This window comes from Xiphophorus couchianus, chromosome 16 (assembly GCF_001444195.1).
Source record: "Xiphophorus couchianus chromosome 16, X_couchianus-1.0, whole genome shotgun sequence".
Classification (NCBI taxonomy): domain Eukaryota; kingdom Metazoa; phylum Chordata; class Actinopteri; order Cyprinodontiformes; family Poeciliidae; genus Xiphophorus; species Xiphophorus couchianus.
The window spans coordinates 2,474,153-2,496,014 of record NC_040243.1 but is presented as its reverse complement, the minus strand read 5'-3'; the positions used below and the strand labels follow the sequence as shown (position 1 = coordinate 2,496,014).

General features: G+C 37.6%; 2 protein-coding genes and 1 long non-coding RNA gene across 3 annotated transcripts; 2 read left to right on the top strand and 1 right to left on the bottom strand.

Moving 5' to 3' along the window:
• The first annotated feature begins 151 nt into the window (after window positions 1–151).
• On the top strand, window positions 152–5,721 carry LOC114160422 (uncharacterized). The gene is made up of 2 exons (XR_003598757.1): window positions 152–762; window positions 4,616–5,721. It is a non-coding gene; the product is annotated as an uncharacterized LOC114160422 (long non-coding RNA).
• On the bottom strand, window positions 5,559–10,852 carry tmem100a (transmembrane protein 100a). Its single transcript, XM_028043018.1, has 2 exons — window positions 10,692–10,852; window positions 5,559–6,554 (listed from the first exon to the last, which is right to left on the bottom strand). Exon 2 carries the CDS (start codon window positions 6,490–6,492, stop codon window positions 6,088–6,090), a length of 405 nt encoding a protein of 134 aa, XP_027898819.1. The 5' UTR covers window positions 6,493–6,554; window positions 10,692–10,852; the 3' UTR covers window positions 5,559–6,087.
• A 1,263-nt stretch (window positions 10,853–12,115) lies between these two features.
• pctp (phosphatidylcholine transfer protein) lies at window positions 12,116–17,430 on the top strand. Its single transcript, XM_028043211.1, has 6 exons — window positions 12,116–12,332; window positions 13,129–13,246; window positions 15,021–15,100; window positions 15,221–15,392; window positions 16,076–16,143; window positions 16,500–17,430. Exons 1-6 carry the CDS (start codon window positions 12,207–12,209, stop codon window positions 16,572–16,574), a joined length of 639 nt encoding a protein of 212 aa, XP_027899012.1. The 5' UTR covers window positions 12,116–12,206; the 3' UTR covers window positions 16,575–17,430.
• Window positions 17,431–21,862: the final 4,432 nt, after the last annotated feature.

Here is a 21,862-nt window from a genome sequence, read left to right as displayed (position 1 = left end):
GTTTTTCTTAAAGTGTTTTATTTATAAAACTGATTTTGAAAAAAATCAGTTTGCCTAATTTTGTTATTTTTTTGTTACTTGTATGAATTTTTGTCATTTTGGTCCTTAATACACCAAAATTTCCACTTAACTTTACATTTTACAAACTTTAAATATTAAAGGATTGATAATTTGATCAGTTACTCAGTACTGAGTTACTTTTCACCAAATACTTTTTTACTCTGACTGGAGTAATTTCTTGAACAGAGGTAAAGGATCTTGTTTTGAGTAAATACTTCTTGAATGTAGATAAAAAGTACTAGATCAAGTAGTTTTTATTTCCACTTATAATGGGACATCTTCCCATGCTAAGTGAAATAATCTTCCAGAGGAACTAGATATTTGCACTAGAATCTAGACCAAAACTACTTTTTAATATTTTGTGTTTTTGCAGTCTGCTCATTTATTCACTTTATATGATTTTCTTTCCCTCCTGTTTTTATAATCTATTTAATGATTTTCAAAGTAGTCTGCTGCAAATCTCTGAGAAGTTTTGTCCAGTTTGGTTGAGGCCTTTGCCGAGTGAAACAAAGAGGATTTAAATTTGTGACAGTTGTCTTGTTGAAGTGGGACTCATCATTAAAAAGGGAGGAAACAGCCTGGAAGAGCTTTGTCTTTATGATCTGGTGAAACGGGGGTTTTACCAGAACCTCTGGGACTTTGAACAACCAACACAGCAGCCACTCCAGGAACCTCTGGCACCACATGAAAGGATCAGAAAAAGTGAGTCCTGCTCTGCTTCTCACACATTTTGTGACCTGCAGATGCATTAGCATCGAAGTGCACATAATGTTTCAGGAAAATTAGAACAAAGGTCCACTCAAGCTTTTGACTTTTCTCTCTCTTGGCTCGTCATGAAGCAAAACTGCCTCCGGTTCCCCTCGAAATGTGCATCTCATTACTCGATTTGCAGCAGAAGTTTTCTCTCTCTGCCTCAGACTCTTCATTTCATAAACTCTCTGCTTCAATCCAAACAAACCAAAGGCTGACGGGGCGGATACACCTCTCCCTGCAGGAAGGAGTTGAGCTGCTGCGTGACACTGAGGAGAGTTTAAAGACTCGGTTTGGCTCAATTTTATGGCCTCCTCTGATTCTGGACTTCCTCTTGCTGGGCGGCGTCGTGTCAAATCAGATGAGGGAAGTGCAGCAGATGCTTTGAGATGGCTCATAATTAAGAGCGTCACATTTTACAAAAGCACTTCAACACTAAACCTGAAGTAATGCATTCATCTAGAAAATATTTTTATAGAAAAAAGTTTCAAAATGATAACAAAAATGTCTTTTTAGGGTTTACACCTGTAGATTTGGTTGGATTGGGGACCAAAATTGCAACGTTTGTTGCTGCTGTGATTCACTCTTATGCTGCACTGAATCAAACAAATCAAACTAATTAAAAAACCTGTTCCCCTCCTCACCTGTGGGGGCGCTGCACCAAAACCGCTGAAGGAAGCGACACAAAAACTTCTGGAGAAGACACTGAGAGCAAAAAAAACATGAAGATGGCGAGGCATCAGATTTTGTCCATTGTAGAATTTCTCTTTTGTGCTTGGTAAAAGATCGCAACTAGCTAGCTAGCGCTGGAATAGCATGTTTGTTTTGGTTGTATTTACCCAGAATGCCCTGCGCTGTAGTCCAATTCCTGCTTTTGGATTTGATCTCTATCAGAGTTCACTTCAACCAAACCCAGATCTAGGTTTGTAGGCGGCCAGAGTTCGCTTTTTGGTCCACATCAAACAAACCGGACTTTGATAAAAACGGCCATGAATGAAATCTAAGATCCGATTTAATAAACAATTAGATCATTTCAAACACTGAGAACGTTTTATTAAAAGGACCAAAGCTGCAAAATGGAGGCTGACAAGACATTTGTTTTATTTTTTGTGTTTTTAAATCAGTTTTGGGACATTTTAAAAGTGAATTGACTCTTTTGGTACATTTCTTGACCTCATGTGTCCTGGGGGCTGAATGTTATAACCCCAAACATAGCAAACATCAACAGCAGCTGCACTGCAAAAACACAGAACCTTACCATGAATTTTTGTTTTCAGTTTCTAGTGTAAATATCTTAGTACACTTCAAACAAGAGAAAACTAACCTAGAAGCAACTTTTCAGCTAGATATAGGAGCTTATTTTAGTTAATAATTACTTTCAATTGAGGAAAAAGTACAATTTCCATTGGTAGATTATTTCACTTGTAACATTGGAAAATGTCTTGTTTTAAGTGAAACAACTTTTGAATCAGTACTGAGGAATAACAGACAGAGAACAAGCTTCTATATCTTGCCGAAAAGTTCATTTTAAGTTAGTTTTGGTCTTAATTCAAAAGCATAAAAATATTTCCACCAGAAATTGGACAAAAGTCATTTTCTGCTGATTGCAGGAAGTAAAACCTAAAATGATGCTGAATGTCTCTCTGTTGTTTATCGTCTGGACTTTGGAGAGTGTTTGTGGATCAGTTCAGTCAGAACCTGCACCGTCGTCTGGGTTACGCCGTTCCTGCCAGCTGGTCGGGGGCCGTCGGATCGGGTCCGTTTGACCCGCTTTATCTCCAGACTGCACAGCTGTTTGACTGGAGAGAAAGCTGCAAGAGCTCAGCTCATTATGTTTAATTGTGGAGAATTTCAGCAATGTGCAGTCGGCTGTGCTGCAGGCTGGAGTTTCACGCGGCTATTTACCGTTTCTGCACTGAAGATAAAGGTTCTGTGCAACCCTGAAGTGTGATATTTATGTTTTATTTATATGTCTTGGAGAAACTTGACAGTTTCAGTCCTTGTAGACTCATATTTTCCGCTGGGTGTGCATCCATCTTTGTGCAGTCAGTTTTTTTTTTTGTGATGCTGATTTTATAGAGAAAAGGTTAAAAGCTGAAGACTTGAGTAGTGAACATGTGTTTTTACATTTTTGCTGCTTTCTGCTGGCTGTGTTTTAACCCTTATTCTGTCAAATTTCAACAATAGAATTACTGGTTGAGAAATAGAAGCAGACTGAAACTAAATGCCAATTTACATCCAAAAACATACATGAATTCTTTGTAAATATGAATATTTGGTGAAAAGTTCACTAGCAGAATCATCTGCATAACATCTAGTTGTGTTTTCATTACAAATGTGTGCAAAACCTTGTCAGTAACTGCATTTCCACTGACCATATAATTGCACAATTTGACAAAAATAAATTTGTTTAATAGAAACATGGCAATTTTGAAAAAAAGAAAAACTTGGGTTTTCGATTAAAAGTTTTTTGTGCTAGGATGAGATGTTTTTTTTTCTTTGGACTTTCGAAATTGATTTTGCAAAAGTGCAAACTTGATCAAGAACCTGCTGGCTAAAAAGACAAAGAAGAAGAAATGTGGCAGGAGGATGACGTAGCATCATGCTTTTTAATTACTCACTGCTTGAACAAACTTATTCATGTAATTTTTATCATGTTTTAATCATGTTTTGATCGTGTTGTAAAATGGTTATTTTGTATGACATAATTATCAGAATATCAGCAGACACTTGTTATGAAAATGCAGCTAATATTCCACTGATGTCGAAAAAAGCACAACTGTGCAATTTCATTAAATTAGAAACTAAATTAAAATCACATTTAGTTTGTTCAAGCATTAAGTTATTATCATCATCCAACTGCTTCCTGTTGTCTTCTTCTTTGTGGTTTGTAGCCGTGGCAACATCCAGTTGTTCATGTGATGCCAAAAAAGTGTTTCAATTGCAGCTTTGCAAAATCACAACGAACTCTGCCACCGCTTCTTATCTGTAAAATTCATGGACATACGATAAAATTAGGTATAATATGATAAACAATGTCAAACTACTAGAAAACTCCTTGTTATTATTTTCTCTATCACACATTTTTTAAAACAAGAAAAAAACTATTTTGGTTATTAGATTACCTTAACTTGTCAGATTGTGTTTAAATTTTTTTCACACCTCTTTTCAGGCTTGACTACATCTGATACATCTGACATATTTGTTTTACATAATGTTACTAACAATAAAAAATCAAAGTGTTAGTGGTACTAATTTGGAAATATTTGTGATATTTGCACTTATTTATGACAGTAAATGCAACTTTTTATGACTCTATAGATTATGGACTCTAATCTGACATCAATTCAGGCTGAGGCAGCTGTTTAGTACAAGTAAGAAAGTTTTTGACAATTTTGGAGAAAAATCTACAATAAACTCTCAATTATTAGCTAAAAACATGTGGGGATTTGTTGATTTTGCGTAAATTTTTCTGAAGAAATTGGAGGGACTGATTGATACAATTTGGCAGTAAACAGATAAAAACTGCATTGATATGACTGATAACATAATATTTAAGCACACTTTGTGTTTAGTCTAGAATCTAGAGGGCCACATAAACAGCTATGGTGGGCAGGATTTGGCCCACGGGCCTTGAGTTTGACACATGTGCTTTATCTGGTTTATCGATACATTCTGGCACAACCCAATGTATTATTGAACATTTGTGATCTTAATGTGGCCCAAAGTGAAAACGAGTTTGACGCCCCTGATCTGCTTCATTAGTAAGTGAACACCTTCCATTGTGGCGACTTTCCTCCTCCAGATTCCCTCCTGTTTATTGATGAACTCCTCCAGCCGGCAGCGCGGCCCTGGCTGGAATGACAACCATGTGAGGCACAAAAAGTGACGCACGCAGACCCTGCAGGAGCCCGCGTAATGAGGCTAAAGACGCTGACGGCAAGCAGCTGTCAAACCTCATATCAAGTCTCTCCATTTTTCCAGCTTCGGGCTGGCTTCCTCTGAACCCGAGAAGCCGGGCAGCAGACGCCCTCCAAGCATCGCCTGTCCCATGAATGTGTTAGCGATCCGCGCACCAGAGGGGTGGTGAGCTCCCAGAAGTGACACCGTGTGTTGTAGGGTCTCCTCTGACGCAAGGAAACCTTTTAGTTGTAGTGTCTGGTGTCACTCGGATGCATAGCAACGCAAATGCTGCCTATAAATATACTTCCCTGTCCGGGCTATTTTAAAACCAATAGGGTCAAACCGAAGAGTTCAGCTTCCTTTCAGTGTTGGAGACAAAATAAAGTAAAAAACTGTAAACGAATAAACTTCTGCAAAGGGAAAGCAATGAGTCAGCAAAGAGTGTTATGTAAAAAACAAAGGGTACACTGCAACAACACAAAATCATACCAAGAATTGTTATTCCAGTTTCTAGTGCAAATATCAGACAAAACTGACTTACAAGTAACTTTTCAGAAAGATTTTGGAGCTTTTTTAAGTCAATAATTCCCTGATATTGACGAAAAAGTATTTGTACAATTGGCAGATTATTTCACTTATACCAAGGGAAAAATGTAAAGTTTTGTTGATCTGGGGAATGTGGTTGTGGACTTTATGGAAAGGGCTTGAATTAAACACAGTTTCTGTCACAGAAGAAGAAGTGAAAATGGTCTCAAAACAACTTTATTTTAGATTACCGCAATAATTTCTTGGATATTTTATGGTCAACCAAAATTTGTTATTGTGACCGGAAAGCTTGCCAAAACTTTTTCTGCACCATGTTGGCGAATCAGTGGCTTTATTGAAACTCATCTTGTTATACATGCAATGACTTCAAGAGTTTACGTAGTAGACCATGAAGATAAGTTCAAACTTTGCTACATAAAGTTTATTATCAAAAACGATGTGAAGGATTAAAGTTCTTCAGGAGAAAACACATGAAAGGTTAAATAGTTTTCTCCAGAACATCATGTATATTATTATGACTCTGGATTTCCCTGTTTCCGTCCTCCATCCTGGGCTGATTTTTTCTTTTCCCACAATCCTTCCTGTTGCAATCAGCCGCCACATGCTGCAGCGGATTAATGCAGGACTTCCTCTCCACCGCTGTGCACAGTGGTAATTCAGTTTAATTGGGATTCGTTCCTCCTGGCTGCGTTCCCAGCACTCCAGATGCTCGTCGTCTGTTTGACAAATAAACCCCTGCCAGTGTCTTCAAAGCCCGCAGCGTCGGAGCCTTTGCAGGTCGGAAACGCTACAATGATGCCTGATTACGTCCCAGAGAGTTTGGCGGGTTCATGTGAAAATGCTCCTCCGGTTGGTGACCAGGGCGGTCTGACTCTCTCGCCGCCTCTCCTTCTTCCGCTCCAGCCGCACCTTCCAGCAGACGGCGCTGGACGCCAGCAGCACCAGCCCGGCCGACAGCAGCACCAACCCGAAGTAGGAGATGGTGGATCCGTGCGAGTTGAAGCTGTACGCCACGGCGGTGACCACGATGCCGGCGATGAGGACCACCACGCCGAACGGGACGGTGCAGCGGTAGCAGGAGAGCTCCGCGCCGCCGGTGGCTGCCGTCAGCTGGACCTCGTTAACCAGGGGGATGTTCAGTGTCGTCATGGCGACTGGTGGTTGCTCGGGGGCTTTGGGCTTCTCAGAGGTCGCTGGCGTCTTCATTGCGTCCTTGTTGAGTTCGTCTGGCATCGCAGGATTAGGATGAACCGACTACAGTTGGCTCCTCACTGCGGTGCTCTGGGGCTCCCAGTCTGAGGAGAGACAAACCAACCAGTAAGCAAACCAGCAGAGTTATGATCAATCCAAAATATCGATAATATCAGGGCACAACTTTATACTGTCTGAGGTGTGTGGACACTGCGGCGTGACTCTGTTTTAGGGTTTTTACACATCTGATAGTCCAGTAGACGCCCTCAGCTTGGAGACCAGAATTGCAACATTTGCTACATTTTCAGCTGCTGTGATTCAATTTCACACTTTTTGACTGAATCAAACAATCCAAAGTAATTGAAAACCTCTTCACCTCCTCGCCTGTGGTGGCGCTGCACCAAGAACTATTGAAGGAAATGACACAAAAACCTCTAAAGAAGACACTGAGCACAATTTGCTGCTTCACAAAATGTAAACAAAAATGGAGCAGCATCAGATTTTAGCAGTCAGACGATTTCTGTTTTGTCTTTGGTAAAAGACTAAGAAACCATTTCTCCCTCTAAAACTAGACTCCCACGTTTGTTTTGGTGGTATTACCCAGAATGCCCCGTGCTGTAGTCCACTTCCTGCTTCTGGAGCAGTCTCTATGACGTTCACATATGCATTCGAACCAAACCAGAGTACACTTCAACTGAATTGAGACCGAGGTTTGTAGGTGGGCCAGAGTTGGCTCTTTTGGTCTGCATCAGAGTTTGATTATGCACTCACCAAAACAGCTGGACTTTCTAGACAAATGAACTACAGTTCAATTAAAGTGAACTAAACAGGTCTGTTGTGAATGCAACTGCAGATCGAATCATTTTCAAACAGACAAAAGTCATTTTTAGGCCTTTGTTTTGGCGCCCCCTCTCGTACAGCACCCATATGCAGGAGATATCATGCATACTAATGATAATTGCAGTGATTGATGATTCTATCAGCTTTTCTTATGATTAATTGGCTTAAAAATGGGCAGGCTCTGCAGGATTTCTATTTAACTTATTTTAGTTTTTACACATTAGAAATATATTAAAAGATGTAAATAATGCCTGCAATAACAATAGCAATTCTTTCGTGTATGCTTAATCAATACCAAAGGATGCATCTGCAGCTAAAAACAAATACTGTGTACTAATCTGTTTATATTTTTGATGAATAAAAAGATAGCAACAGGTGCTTAATTACAGGTTTATTTATTGTTTTTGCAGAAAATAAAAATATTTAGTCTGTATCCTCAGGTAACAATTATTCAGTTAGATGACGATTATTTCTATAATCATGATTAATTGGATAAATTGTTTCAGCCCTGGTCAAAAGGCCAACTTTAGTTGCTCAACGCAGAAGAAACGAGTCTGAAGCAGATGTTTCTGGTTTGATTTCCACATCACATTTCACAATTTGCCAGCCCACTCTGACCACCACACGCTGCTTCAATAAACCAATGTAACCCCTTTGCACAATCCAGGCCGCCTCAGCCCAGTCAGGGGAGAATGACGCAGGTCCGCTCAGCCCGACACGAGCTGAGACATTCCCTGGAGAGCGCGGGACACGGAGCACTCGCTGAAACGCAAGAAGCATCTGAAATCACAAGCAGTTTCACAACCGTCCCCTCCTTTCTCCCGCCTGCGTGTTTTCCCAACGCGAAGCCGGGATTCAGACGCTGAGAGACAAACAAGTTGCTTCATCACAGCCAGATGCTGCTGGAGTTCATCTTTCTTATCCCAGAACAGTCACTGCATATAGGAAGCTTTCCTGGAGGTTTGTTTACTCACTGCTGATACTGGACCTCAGGTTCAGCGTCAGTCTTTGGATTGAAGCTGAAATTCTTCCACGTTTAACATTCCAGCATGTGGCTGAAATGTTTGATATTTCTCTAAACTAAGCGACAGATTTCTTTTTGTTAGTATTAAGCATCCCATTGAAGAGGGAGGGACACAGAGGAAACAGAAAATCACTAATAATGACTTAATTTGTTCATGTCTCTGAAGGTAAAACAACCCAGAATGAGAAAGCGTCCACACCAGAGATTCCCAAGACATTTTGTCCAAGTGAAAGTCAAGTGTCAGCCGCCTGAATGATTATTTTCCTGTTTTATCAACAGTTTTCAGTTCATGCTGCTGTTCTTTTATTTTTAAGCAATTAGAAGGCACGGCGGCAAAACCTGAAACTGCTGCTGCACAAGACACTCAACAAGTTGTTGCTAGGAAACCAAATGAGTGAGTTGCTAGGTAACCAAATAATTAGTGAGTTGCTAGGTGAGTGAGTATATTCCAAAAACCCAGTTTAGCTGGCTGAGAGGTTGAGCTACTAAAATAAAAGCCTTTCCATTGCCTACATCTCCCAGAATGCAGTGCGGTTCTGGATCAGAGTTCAGTGAAATTATTGAAAATTTTATTAGATGTATTATCAGTAGATATTGATCACGTCTATCGCTATATATAGCTATATATATATACAGTATATATACATATATATATATATATATACTGTATATATATATATATATATATAATTATTTATATATATAAAATACAATAAATCAATAATTGATAATTGATCAATAACTGATAATTCCAGTTGTTAATAAAAGGTGACTAAACCAGTGGGTTTTTAGCATATATTCAAAGGAACTCAAGTGTTTCAGCTGTTTTGCAGTTTTCCAGAAGTTTGTTCCAGATTTGTGGTGCATAGAAGCTGAATTCTGCTTCTCCATGTTTGGTTCTGGTTCTGGGGATCCAGAACAGAACCAGAAGACCTGAGAGATCTGAAAGGTTGATACAACAACAGCAGATCTTTAATGTGTTGTGGTGCTAAGCTGTTCGGTGATTTATAAACTACCAGTATTTTAAAGTTTATCTTCTCTGTCTTCCTGGTTTTAGTCAGAACTCCAGCAGCAGCGCTCTGGATCAGCTGCAGCTGTCTGAGTTTTTAGACAGACTTGTAAAAACACTGCTGCAGTAACCAATGCAACTAAAGACAAACACATGATCAAGTTTATCTTGCCAGGACATTAGTCCTTTAATCCTAGAAATGTTCTTCAAGTGATAAAAGGCTGAATTTGTAACTTTCTTAATGTCTCTGAAGGTTCAGGTCTGAAATCACACAACCAAAAAAACACTTCCTCAAAAAACTGATATTATTACCTGATTAAAAATACTTTAAACATCATAGTTAAAATCAGACATTTTACCACAACCCATTTCTTACCGACCATCACAAACACAAGAACATTTTTCAAAATAAAAATCTGGAGGTGGAAGAAACTTAAAAGTGTTTCACTGTTCGGTCTTTCAGCCAAAATCAACAAAATAGTTCAGCAGTAACAAAATCAACTTTCTTCCTGTGAAATGTCGTGAGGGGATGAAATTCTTTGATCAAATAACTGAAAACTTAATTTCTAAGATTTTTTCCACTTGTAAAATGTTGCATAGGTTTATTTCTTGTTTGCTACAATGTTGCAAATAATAAATGAATGTTCTTGGTGTTCTCAACTAATTTCTAGAAATATTAAAACTGCAACAAGTTGCAGTTTAATTGAATAGATAAGATATTAAAAACTATTTTTAATGACTGTTGGGAATTTTGTGTATAGTGGACGCTGTTTAATTTTCAGATCTTAAAGAGATGGTACCAATCTATGCATACAAAACATGATAAACTGCAGTGAAAAAATAAAAATGTTTTCTCATAAAATCCTCTGAAACTTTGCAGGCTGGTATGTTATTTGACTTATTTGAGGAACAAACAGGCGAATTTTTCTTTTATATAATAAAACTGTTGCTGCTGGTTAAGTTTGCTGCAGAAGTAAAAACCAAACATTTACATTTCCTTGAATAAATTTGTAGAGTTAATTATTTAGTGTGTTTTGTTGCAATTCAAGCCAAAATGAAAGAAATCCAAATTGAAAGTTTCTGACGATTAAATTGTTTTAAAATAATGTAGCAAGAAGGAATCTGAAATCAGTTAAACCTTTATTATCCCACAGATTCACTTACAAATTCAGCTTCCTTTATTTTCACAGCGACAATTCGCAATAAAAGCAACTAAAGGTTTACTAAATAAATAGATAATAATCAAGCCAGATAATATTCACCAAATTAAATTCCGAAAAGTGGAATTAAATCTACTGAAGGCGGAATAAAATCATTTCAAGATTAATTAAATTAGTAGAAATTAGAAAAATTAAAAGTATTTGTTACCTCATGAGTTATTCCAACACCACGTTTCCGAACCGCTGCAGTAAAAGTCGCTTGTTTCTGAAGCAAAGTGGTTCCTAAAGTATCTGTCTGGTTCGGTTCGGGCTGCAGTCCGACTCTCCTATAGTCCTGGGGGCCGAACTGCCATCCTCACCGAGGCGGACCGTGTCAAGTATCGACGACTGCGTCAAGTTCACGGTGATCAGGGAAAAGTGGATACTTCCGGTTGAGTTTTTCCAAAATAAGATAAGTCACAGCCGCATCTAAAAGAGCCAAAATGAAAATAAAAAATAGATCTGATTTCGTTACATCTGTTCGATTTGAAAGTCAAACATCTTGAAATTAAATCTGATGTTTTAGATTAGCTGTTTTTTTTATTATCACATTAATTAAGTACAGAAGTTTAAAATTACTGCACCTTTAAGTTATTTGGAATAAACAACTTTAAAAAAAAATTAGATACATTTTTTGCAACTAATCAAATTAAGTTTATCCAAGTAATTATATTAAGTTTAGTTAGATTTTTGTTCTGAACTGGAAGTCAAATGTTGACAATTAAAACTGATTCATTTTAATTCAAATATTATCTGAAGTATTCCCCGTTTCTTATGAACATTTTATTTGTTTGTTTTTACAACATTTCTTTCTTCCACTCAACTTTCCTTAATACTAGGATGCGGGACACAGATTCTTTAGCAAAGATTATTATTGTTATTATAATTTATTTATTTGTCTGCATGTCAGTGACTAATAAGTAAGCAGACTTTCCAAAACATTTACAAATTTTCTAATTTTATCTTCATTTTACTTTAGAAAAATATTACTCTGCAATATCATTACATTGTTGTGTTTAATTTGTTTATATTCACCTTGTGTAAAATACTGAATAAATTAAAAACAAAATAAATCATAGTGTCCAGAGCTGGGCAGCAACAAGTTACATTTACTGAATTACATTTACTTCAGTATTTTTGTTGTTGTTGTTGAAAAAATTTATATTTAGGAGTATTTCTACTATGCAGTACTTTTCATTTTTACTTGAATAATTTTATTATAAAGTATTTCTTCTCTTACTTGAGTAAAATTTCTGGATTTTCTATCCACTGAATGAAAAACAAACATGTTTTAACCATTAATTCACCAGACACAGATACACACACCAGCAGTTTATTTTTTAAAGTTTCATAGGTTTTTTATTGAACGGAGCTGATTTGGAAAAATGTATTTTGCCTGATTTTTTAAATTATTATTTTATTATATGAATTATTGTCATTTTGGTTCTTAAAATACCAAAACTTCCACTTAACTGTATATTTTGATTCGTCTGGTGATGCCATTTTTAAATATGAAATGATTGATCATTTGATCAGTTACTCAGTACTTGACCTTTTTACCATACACACTTTGTGACCGTTTCCAATCTTTTATTTGAGTGTTTCTAAGCGGAAGTTGGGAGTTTGTGTCCGGCCAGGCAGCTCCGTCAGCTGGCGGCCGCTGTCGGAGGAGCCGAGCCGCGTCATGTCGCTGCAGTTCGGGGATGAGGAGTTCCAGAGAGCCTGGCAGGAGCTGGACGAGCCGCAGCTGGACGGATGGGAACTCTTCACCGAGGCGATGGGGGTCCAGATCCACCGGCGTTACGACCGGGTAGGCAGAACCGAGTCGGTCCGACTGAACAGAACCTCTGCAGAACCTGCAGCAGGTGTATAATTAACGCATATGAAAGCCGCTCAGCCCTGGCGTCTTGAAACGTAAACAGATTATTTATTTATTTTTTATTTTGTCTTAATATTAATAATACTTCATCTGGGATGTCCTAGCGGCCAGAGGCGGAAAAATCCGGAACTGAGCGACAGTTTGCTGATTTACTCAGAAACTGCCTCAGCAGGTTCTCTGCAGCCTTCAGGAAACTGGAAATTTTGCTTGTAAAATCTTCCAGAACTGGAAAAGCAGGTCATAGGGAACGGAAACTAAGCATGGAAAAAGTAAATCATTTTTAAAGGGTGTAAAACCAACCCTTTTTAAGCTTTATACCATGGTGTAATGTTATTCCCTCATCAAAAACATGCTTGGAGTGTTGCTTTAATCTCCCAAGGCAACCATTCAGTTGTCCAAAACACCTGGTGAACTTCGTGCTGGCCACTCAGCTCCTTCAGACTAGCCCGCAGCAACTAGCAAACATCTGCTGAGCTCATTATATGAGCTACTTCTCAGTGCGACACTGGTAAAAATGTTTTTAAACAGTTAATAAATATGATAACTTCCTCAAGGCAGAGTTTCAGAAAGAGCAGGAGTTTTTAAAGAGACAGACGCCCAATTTCAAGGCAGTATTATTTATTCTATAGTAATGTTTATTAAAACCTGTTGAAGTAAATCCAATAACTCTGTCTCTGTGGGAGAGAGAAAAAGGAGTGAAGACCTACCTTCCTTTTGCTGTTTGCAGGAAACTGGACTTTATGAGTACAAAGTCTATGGAGCGCTGGACAGCTGCAGCCCAGAACTCTGTGCAGACGTCTACATGGACCTGATGTATCGGAAACAATGGGATAGTTATGTGAAAGGTAAAAAGACATGTTCACACCTGTTGTCTCTGTTTATTTTAGAATATCTTTGAAAAACTCAGATTTTTGATTTGGGTTTCATGCACATCTGCAGCACCAAGCAGGTAACGTGTTGGCTGCAGCTGGTAGTGGCTGGTACCATCCAGAAAGGAAGGAATGGTTCAGAGTGGATGTAGTTTGGTTGAGCTGCAGACTGGCTATGAGGGAAAGTGGTTAAAACGGGCAGAAACACGTCAGATACCGAAACTGGGTCAGTTCTTTTAGTTATTGATTATTCTGATGATTAATCAGCTAAGAAAAACGCTGCATTCCGTATATTTTTTATATAAGCCTTTTAGGAATACACCCATCCACTTTTTCACTTCTGATACCTATATTGATATCTGAGGTTTAGTATTGGCTGATACCAATCCAATACAGAAAAAGAGTTCTGAAATGAATAAAACATGTTCATTAACTAACTGAATTACAAATTTATTTGATAACTCTGCACCAGTACAGCTCATTTAAATACACCAATCTTTACAAGCTTGGTCAAAAATGGACTGAAACAAATATTAAAATAGGATCTGTGCATCTCTAATTAGAAATGCATCAAAAGTTGCAAATAAACAACGCAATAACATAATTTGTTGACAAGTAATTTGAACCAGGTGAAGCCAAAACTACCACTGCTACAAATATTTACAGATAAAGGTTTTTCTTTTATTTTAAATGAAAAATGTATTTATTTTTTGTACTCACTGCTGTGAGTATGTTGCTCTTTTTTTATTCTGAATACTCCAGTTAGCAATTAATTGGTTGATAAATTAGTTGACAATTGTTTGTATAATCGATTTATTATAATTCATCATGATTAATCCCGTTAATCGTTTCAGCCCTAGAGGACGCAGAGAATGTCTCGAATTGCATCCGAACCCCTCCAACTGCTTATTGTTTGAAATAATTAGATTAGTTTTGTTTTCTACTTCCTTGTTTAAGAGCTTTTAGAAAACACTTTTAAAGTTGATGCATTCCTTTTTGTAGTTTTGTTTTAAATTGAGTTTGAGGTGTTTCTGTCTTGTTTTATGTGTTGCAGTAAATGCCATCAGAAGGTCAAAGATTTGTCTGTAAAATAAGCAGCTGTGTTTATTTGAGCCTCCATGACTAACAGGAAGATTCAGCTGGAAATCTTCTGAATATTTGGGTCAGTTTGGGAAGCAAAACTCAAGACCAAGGCTGAATGTTTAGAACTTTGACAAATATTTGAGGATGTTGCCTTTTTTTTAAACCACAAATTGCAAAAAATAATGGAAAAAAACAGCAAATTACTCAACAGAAACGGCTTCTTAGTATTAAATTATTAATGGTTATAACAAATAAGCTGATATAGTTTGGTATGTGAGAATGAAATAGTAGAAGAAGGTAAAATGGAACGTCATGGAAGCGAAATGTGGATTGAGGACTTGCTCTCAAATCTCAAAGTTGAACACCAGAGGCATGTTGTTCATGGTTCTGCCAACACATTTTACAAAATGACTCCCATGAGACTCCCAGTCAATTTGGCATAAAGTCAACTAGGATTTGTTTTGTTTTGTTTTCTTTTGCTTTGTTTCTATATCTATGTAATAGATGTGTGGATTTGAATGTATTGGTTGGGGATTTATTTTGCTGAAAATCCAATAAAAATATTAAAATAATAAGCAAAATGTTCCAGACAGAAAAATAGAAATTAAACTGCTGCTGCAGGTGTAAGTGCTGCTTTATGAAGCTTTTGTTATTTTTGTTTCCTCAGAGCTCTATGAGAAGGATTTCGATGGACAAACGGCGATTTACTGGGAAGTGAAATACCCGTTTCCTCTGAAGAACAGAGATGTATCCTTTAGTTCTCAAAAGCAAACAGACGACTTCCTTTCCATTTTTATTTGTTACTTTGTAGTTATGATAATTTCATGCAATCTTAACATCCATGTTCCCTGACTGCTCCAACCTCAGTATGTTTACGTAAGGGAGCGGAGAGACCTGGACATAAATGGCAGAAAGATCTTTGTGATCCTGGCCAGAAGCTCAGCGGAGACGGCGTGTCCAGAGAAGAGCGCCGCTCTGAGGGTGAGCGACTACAAGCAGAGCGTCGCCATGGAGAGCGACGGAGCCGACGGCACTAAAGGTGACTAACTGCTGATTAATATACAACAAAGCCAATGAAAATCTGATGCTCGATTAATGATTTGAATAATTATAGAGCTAAAAACGTGACACTTTACAAGAGAAAATATAAGTAAACAATAATTACTTCTGGAGTTCCCCCAGGCTGCTTTCTCGGGCCACTTCTATTTAATGAAATCTATTCTACAAGAAAGAAAGTCTAAAACAAAAAATATTTCTGGTGTTCCACAAGGCTTGTTTCTTGGGCCACTTATATTTAATCCTTTATGTCCCAAATTTAAAACCTCTGCCTGGATATTTTTGGTTATTTTAATTGTACACAATTCTTTAAATGTCCAGTGAGTAAATATATATTTCCCCATTTATCCATAACAACTGGAACTACCAATATCTAGAAAGTATTTTCACAATTTACCGCCTATTAAAAGAATACCACTCAGATTAATTTCACTTCCTGCTACCGGGGGGAAAAATGACCGTAATAACCCGATATTAGCTGGAAAGCACAACGTCTTGTCTCCAGGAGAGAGATCAGCACCTCCACTAGTTTCAGTTAACTGGAAACCACCTTCTGGCTGTTGGAGGGTTAAATTTCTTTTCTTAATGTGATCAGCTTAATGTTTTCAGTGAAGCAGTTAGCAGTTGAAACCCTCATGTGAGGACTAATCTTGTGCTGTGTTTCAGTGTTCATGAACTACTTTGATAATCCTGGCGGCATGATCCCGGCCTCGCTGGTGAACTGGGCAGCGAAGGTGAGACCTGTCATGTTCAAAATGGTCTAAACAAAGTGCAGAAATTATGCTACGTTGAAAACCTGCAAAATGAGATATGTTTTTTTGGGAGACGACTCACCAGGTGTGTTTTGTTTTTTTTCTTCTTTAATTAAAGCATTTTTACAGAATTTTATAAATGAAAGTAAAGCACTTCCCACAACTCTGCAGTTATCTGCATGTTCAGACATTTGGTGTTCCCTGCAGACCCTCTGGGATTCTTCGTTTGTCCCCTTGCTTTACGATTCTCCTGGGTCTTTGTTTACTGGTTCTATATGGGTCTTTTTGGCTCATCATCTGGACTGATGTGTGTGTTTTTGTTTTTTTACTTCTTCTAGAGCGGGGTCCCAGGCTTCATTAAAGATCTGCAGAAGGCCTGCAACAAGTACAAGACATACTGCGAGAAGAAATGAGTGCAGCTCACTGGAAAAACACAAAATCTCAACAAGTATTTTTGTCTAGTTTCAAGTGCAAATTGTTATACTTAAAATATGAGAAAAGTAACTTACAAGAAATGTTTCAGCAAGATATAGGAACAATTGCCAGATTATTTCACTTATAACAAGGAATTTTTTCCATGTTATAAGTGAAATACCAGTGGAACTAGTTCTTTTTCACTAATATTAAAGAATATAAACAAGCTCTTATATCTTGCTGAGAAGTTACCTGTAAGTCATTTTAGTCTTATCCCAAGTCAACTAAGATATTTGCACTAGAAACTGAAGTTACTTGGTGAGTTTTTTGTTTTTGCTGTGCTGATGGTGACGGCGGCTGAAGAGTTTTCTTGCTGCTCTGTTGTGTTCAGGGTGCATGTGGCGCGTTGTTTTTTGCAGCTGTTCCTGTTTACTTGGCCATGAAGTGAAAGGCTGCTGCGAATCGATTGTGTTCCCAGTTGCTGCTCTGCTCCTCTCTTTTCAGGGGATATTTTAATTGAATTGACTGTTTAGATGATTTGAAGATGTTAATCATTCCTTTTGGCTGTATTTTCTAAAACAATCTTTTTGCACAGGATTTCATGACCTTGTCTTGTTTACTGTTTGTGTTGATTGAGGGAGATGCAATATATTTTACTGAATTGGGATATTTTACAAATGTTCACAGGTGCAGAACTTCTGCAGCGCTGCATATGGACGCTGGATCATTTCACGCTCCTTTTGTTCTGCTGTATGGAGTGGAGCTGTGTCAATGCATATAAATTCATTTTAATTCACCAATGCTGCTTGTTGATTCTCTCAGCTAAAATCAAATTAAAACGACATAATTTATGTTGTAAAGTTTTGGTGTCAATCCAATATCGAGTAAATACAGAGCCAGTATTGGTGATACAGATAATTTTTATTGTTTACGTTTGTTGTATCATCAAACTTCTGACATTTTGCTGTTTTTATGATTTTTCATTTGAATTGTTTTGTTAAAATTATGAAGATCATTTGGAAAAAGTTTATTGGTTTCCACAAAAGACTTTAAAAACATCTCAACACAAAAAACAGAAATGATAGAAAAACAAATGTGTGGTCTAGGTAACCATAAGCTACTCAGCAGGTTGTTGCTAGGTAACCATAAGCTACTCAGCAGGTTGTTGCTAGGTAACCATAAGCTACTCAGCAGGTTGTTGCTAGGTAACCAAAGAGTGAGAGAGTTGATGCCACCCAACTTGCATAGCTAGCTGTGAGAGGTTGAGTGGCTGAAGTGTTTCCTCTGCCTACGTCTCCCAGAATGCTGTGCGGTTCTGGATCTCAGTTCAGTGAATATTCTTAATATTGAATATTCTCAGATGTATTATCTGTAGATATTGATTACCTGTGTATCGCGTTACATATATATTGTTATTGGTTTATTGCCCGTAAAGCTAAGAAGTGACGGTTTAGATGGAATAAAGTACAAAACTTTGATAGTTTCACGGAGAAAATCAAAGCAGTTAGCTGACTTTACATGAGTGCAGATGTTACAGTTCCAGTTTTTTGTTTTTTAAAACTAGACAGAGGAAATTAAAAACTTTAATAACAAGTTAAACATCTTTTAAAGTCCTTAAAATCTTTAATGGATATTTTTTAAATGATTATTTTAGTTTTATCTAAAAGTCATACTTGTAGCTCCCTCAGACTCATTTCACCTTATTAGTGTCTTATAAAATAGCCTGAAAACATGAAAAATTAACATAAACAGTTTTTTGTTAGATTTAAAACAATTAAAAAATGGAATGATGTTTAACAAGTAGTACATTAAAAACAACTCTGGTTTGTAAATAAACATCTTTTCCCATGAAGAATATTAAAGCAAAAAAAAAAAAAACAAGAATTATTGAGCAAACAGAGCAACTGTTATGTCTGATGTAGTTGCGCCCCCTGCTGGTTAAACGGACACCCTGACCGGAGCTGCACACAGAAGCAGAAACTGTTTCTCATTTTTAATGTAGTTAATGTTTCAAAATTAGATAAATGAATCCAGTTTGTTGCTGTCCAATCGAACCTTTAATTTTTCTTCCTTTATGAACAATCTATTAATTAATCAAAATCAATGTTGGTATCAAATCTTCCCTTTAGTATCTTATTTTTTGGAAATTTTTGCACATTTTGCGTTTTCTCCATCGAAAAAAAAATAAAACTCTGAAGATAAAAAGTTCTCAAAACATATAAATACTTTATATATGTATAAATTGTGTAAAAAATCACCCTGCGACAGATTGGCGACCTGTCCAGGGTGACCCCGCCTCTGCCTGTGGCACCAGCACCTCCTGACCCCACTATGGACAAAGGTGTTAGAAAACGGATGGATGGATCTGTAAAAAAACATTTTATTTGTATTTTGGTGAGAAGCTGAACAAATATGGGTTGAATGTGGAGAGAAAAGAAAATTTCCTCAAATTTTTTTTTTGATCAGAGAAATTAACTGGAGCTCATTTTACTGTGGTTTTATATTCATGTTTTAATATCTGCATTTCTTTTGTTGGCATGGCAACCCTAACAACATGTATGCTAACTTCCATTTCCTCAGTTTTGATCATGTTTCACAGAACCACCAGATTATTATAATTTTTTTTATCTAATTGTTGTAAAAAAATTATGGGCTGGTGCTGAAACTCTGGCGCCACCTAGTGGTTCCAGGAAATATTCCAACAACGGTTTATTTCTGAGAAAGATGCGTGTGTGTTTAGATGTGACTCCACAGTTTTCATATGGCATTTCTTGATATGGTAAGAAGGTCAGAGGGCAGCTGTTGCTCCTGAAACACTCTTATATTCAGCGTAAACATTTTCTGATGTTTTCCCTTCTTGGCACCGGTTTGTCTCTGAGGAGCGGAGCGTCATCAGATGCTTAGACGTGACTTTATCATAACCCCGTATCTCCTGGATCAACATTCTGCTGCTAGTCTCACACATGGAGGAAAATATGTTTCTTGGCTGCCCACTATGTGTCAGAGTGGAGTTCTTTTGATTGCTAATATACAGCGCTAATTAGCTCTAGAAAGTCATCTTGGATTGCAGCAGCCCCCTTAACCTCAGCTCAGATTTCCCAGGTGCCTCGCAGTCTGCCAGAGCTAACAAAAATAATGGCTCCACTTGGAAGCAAATTTTTCAGAGTTGTCTTGTTGTGTTTTAGCAGATTATTGTTGGAGATATTAGTCACTGGAGGGGATTCTTGAACTTGGGAAGGCCTATAAACACTTTATGAAATGTTTCAAGTACGTAGAGGTGCATTTATTGTTATTTCTTTGGCTGAAATAGATTAAAGGTGATCTATTATGCTTCCTTTTACATGTTAGGGTAGGTTTGTGGGCTTTACAAAATGTGTTCAAAACTTTTTTGACAAAGTCTTTCTTGGATAATTAGATTTCTCTGCTTATGAGCTCCTGTCAGGATGAAAGGTCTTGTCTCTTTAAATCCAAAAAAGCCGCTGCTGGCCACACCCCTCGACTCCACGTTTACACTCGTACATAAAAATGGCTGCAAACATGAGCAATTATGCAACCTTCCACCTTTGAAAAGCAGAAATGGAGCCTCCTGCACAATCAACAAGAATGCAGCAAGTGGCTTCTAGATTGTAAATCAACAACAAAACACTTGTCCTTTCCAGTAGCCATTGTACTGCAGTAAAACAAGCTGACCAAATGTGCTGGAGCTCAGTTTGGGTTGCTAGGTGACTGGTGGAACTCTGCCTGGGTTGCTAGGGAAGGGACTGTGCCTGCTGATTTGTGACGTCACCACTTCTTGCCAAAAACTGTCTGGATGGTTTTTTTAAAGCACATAAGTTGTTTTTAGAAGCAGTAGAAACCCAAATGGACGTACAAAAAAACATGCAAAATGTGAATCTTTCATTAATAAAATACCCTTAAAGATAAAATTTATTTTTTAATTTGAAGGCAGTGATTCGGGAGCAGACAATAATGCGTTTACACACAGCTGGGGAGTGGCAGAAGTGCTTCTGTATGTTGAAATATGTTTGCGTTTCTGCCTAAAGCTTGTAAAAGCTTCACCTTTAGACTTCAGTTACAGAGTATTAAACCGAGGCGCTGGAGGCCCGGCTTTTTTAATGACGGTTCTGGCTCAGTTCTGGGCTTCAGAAAGTGTCGGCCCCGTCCACCTCCATCGTTGGCTGTAAAAGTTTAAAATAATATTTACGGACTGCCCGTGGATAAGTGCTGATTTGAATAAAGAGTTATTTTTACAAGCAGAAAAGCCACAAATCAGATATATAGGTTGATAATGTTCACCTCCAGGCAGAGAGGCTCATAATGCGCTCTTCTTGCCGTCTACGCCGGCGTTTCTTCTGCCAACTTTCGGTTGCGTAAGCTGCATTTTGGGGTCAACTGTATCTCGGCGAATGATATTTTATCTAACTGTACTTTGCTTGAGTACGCACTCACATGACCAGCTTCCTGTGAGACATGAAGACGCCTTCAGGCGACGTAGTTTAGATACAATCTGTGTGTTCATGAAATAACTGGAATTCAAATCCAGCATCAGACTGGACCTAATCTGTTTGTTTGAAAAAATAACTCGCATTGCTGAGGTTTACGTTTGAAGGCACTTTTAATAAAACTTGTTGTTTTTTTAATGCTAAAGTTTCTTGAACAGTTTTGTTCTCTGTGTGTTTACAGAGAACAACACTGCTGTTTAAATGTTCAGGCGATGCTGAACGTTTAAAATTTGATGGCTGATTTAAGTTAGTTTGTTGTCTTGTTTTTTTTTCTCTCGCAGCCTCACTTGATTAAAATGATTTTTTTTTTTTGTTTTTACATTATGTTGCAAAAATGTTTATGCAGAAAAAAACCTTTCAGGATGCAGGCAAAAAATAACACAGCGAATGAGTGGCTTGCTCTGCAATAATGTTTCAACTTTAGGTTAATGAATGCATCACAGCTTAGCAGGTAGCCATTTTGGAAAACTTTCTTTTTTGTATTAAAAAAAAAATCAAAACACAAACAAAAAAGAGTTATAAGAAGAAACGGTCCACCTTGGAATCTGCAGTTATTTTGTGGTTGATAATTGGCCTTTTTTAGTTCTTCACTTTGTCCTTTTTACGTTCTAATTTTTCTAAATATTCTAATTTTGTTGGAAATTATCACTCCAACTCCATGTTTGGCTTCTTACAAACTCCAGCGTTCACTTCTCCTGGTAGTAGATTTTATTAAGGATCCCCAAAGTTAAGGGGGCTGAGTACAAATTTATTCAAATGTTTTAATTTTCCTTCTATTTTTACAT